The 1553-nt window shown below is 28.2% G+C and overlaps 1 protein-coding gene across 1 annotated transcript in view; it reads right to left on the minus strand.

Annotated features, from left to right (window-relative positions):
* The window catches only part of LOC112505091 (protein HOTHEAD-like), a gene marked incomplete at its 5' end in the record, with an annotated part of 1400 nt that extends 905 nt beyond the window's left edge, over nucleotides 1-495 (minus strand). Inside the window, one exon of the mRNA XM_025109043.1 lies at nucleotides 107-495. Coding sequence (XP_024964811.1) covers nucleotides 107-495 — 389 coding nt within the window. The remainder of the gene's footprint in view (nucleotides 1-106) is intronic.
* Nucleotides 496-1553: the final 1058 nt, after the last annotated feature.

A 1553-nucleotide genomic window follows, 5' to 3' on the forward strand; every position in this document is an offset into this window, starting at 1 on the left:
ATATATATATATATATATATATTTGGTCGATGTAGAACTCCAAGAGTTTGTAAGCATCCAATTTAGGAATTTGATATAAGTGTATAATGTAGATATATATGTGTACCCGATAGTCATAGCCCAGATATGYTGAAATATCTGCKAAGAGWAAATTAAYGCCCCCGGATTCTTCGATGTAGCTACCAAAGTCAGTAATACCAACATTTTGGACTAAGGATGCTTCAACGTCAACGAGAGCCGGGACAAAAAATCCGTTGAGGGGGTTATCCGACATGTTCTTACCAACTAAAGGTTGGTCAAGCACAACTTTGATCTTAAGTGCTTCGAGTTGCTCTCTTGGTCCTATGCCACTCAACATCAAAAGTTGTGGGCTACCAAGAGCTCCTGCAGACAATATGATTTCATCACTCTCTCCGCCATTTAGAAATGCCCAATGCATATTCCCAAATTTATCCTCAAAGGCAACTCCAAAAGCCACTGGGGTTGATTCTCCTGCTGTAAATAGTAAAAATAACAAGTAAGCTCTAGTAATAAATTAACAACTTTGGCACGCATAACATGTAGTGTACCACTAAAAGAAATTGGGTTTATATTTTATGTCCAAGTGTCATAATAAACYATTTTGTAGGATAAATAATTGCATATCCTACTTAAAGATGTTGTAATAGGTTTATGAYGYTTTTAAACATTATTAAACTAAAGTTTTTYAGGACAATTTTGAAACAAAGTTTCATATTAGCCTTTTTATAAAAAAAWTGTCATATAAAAAWATGTTTATAAATWGTCCRGTAAAAATTGCTAATAGGATAYTTTGTTTCAAAAGTGTTCTAAATATCTTGTTAAGATACCTAAAATCGTTTAATAAATTTATTACACCACTTTAGATAAGATATACAATTGTTTGGTCCTATAAACTTAAGTCATATAAAATAGTCTATTATTACACTTTAAACACTTTTGACATTCTATAAACTCAAATTTTGTTGTTATGTACCTATATATGTGTGTCTATATATATATATATATATAAAGGAGGTTTCAGGTACAACTTATACAATTGTTACAAACTAAACATCTAAATCAATTGATATCTTTATGGAAAGGATGTGGTTATATTTATTATGATTTTAATATTTATGGAAAATGATTAAAATTTATTAATTATGATATATGCTTTATATTAGAAAAAAATCAAGATATTTACGAGACCTCATATTCACTTAAATTGAAAGGATGATTTAGATTGAGTTTTATTGGCTTTAATGGGTCGGGTTGTAGTGTAGTGCGGTTCTGAATCTAGAACTCGAATCTTTAATTAATCATCATTCATACTTTGTTCTGTTGATTATCTTTCTTGATTTTATTTACAAATTTAAGACAGCTATAAACTGGTTGGTTATTATTTTATCTTAAAATATATTAATATGAGTTTCAAAGTAGAGATTATAAAATTCCGATTTCCTAGTATAATTTATTTGATTCAAAGTTTTATTATAATTTAGATTTAAAATAAAAAATATATTTATTTTAGTTCAAATATGATTTTTTTATAG

The sequence above is a fragment of the Cynara cardunculus genome, unplaced genomic scaffold, assembly GCF_001531365.2.
Source record: "Cynara cardunculus var. scolymus isolate 2C unplaced genomic scaffold, CcrdV1 Un_Scaffold_8389, whole genome shotgun sequence".
Lineage (NCBI taxonomy): Eukaryota > Viridiplantae > Streptophyta > Magnoliopsida > Asterales > Asteraceae > Cynara > Cynara cardunculus.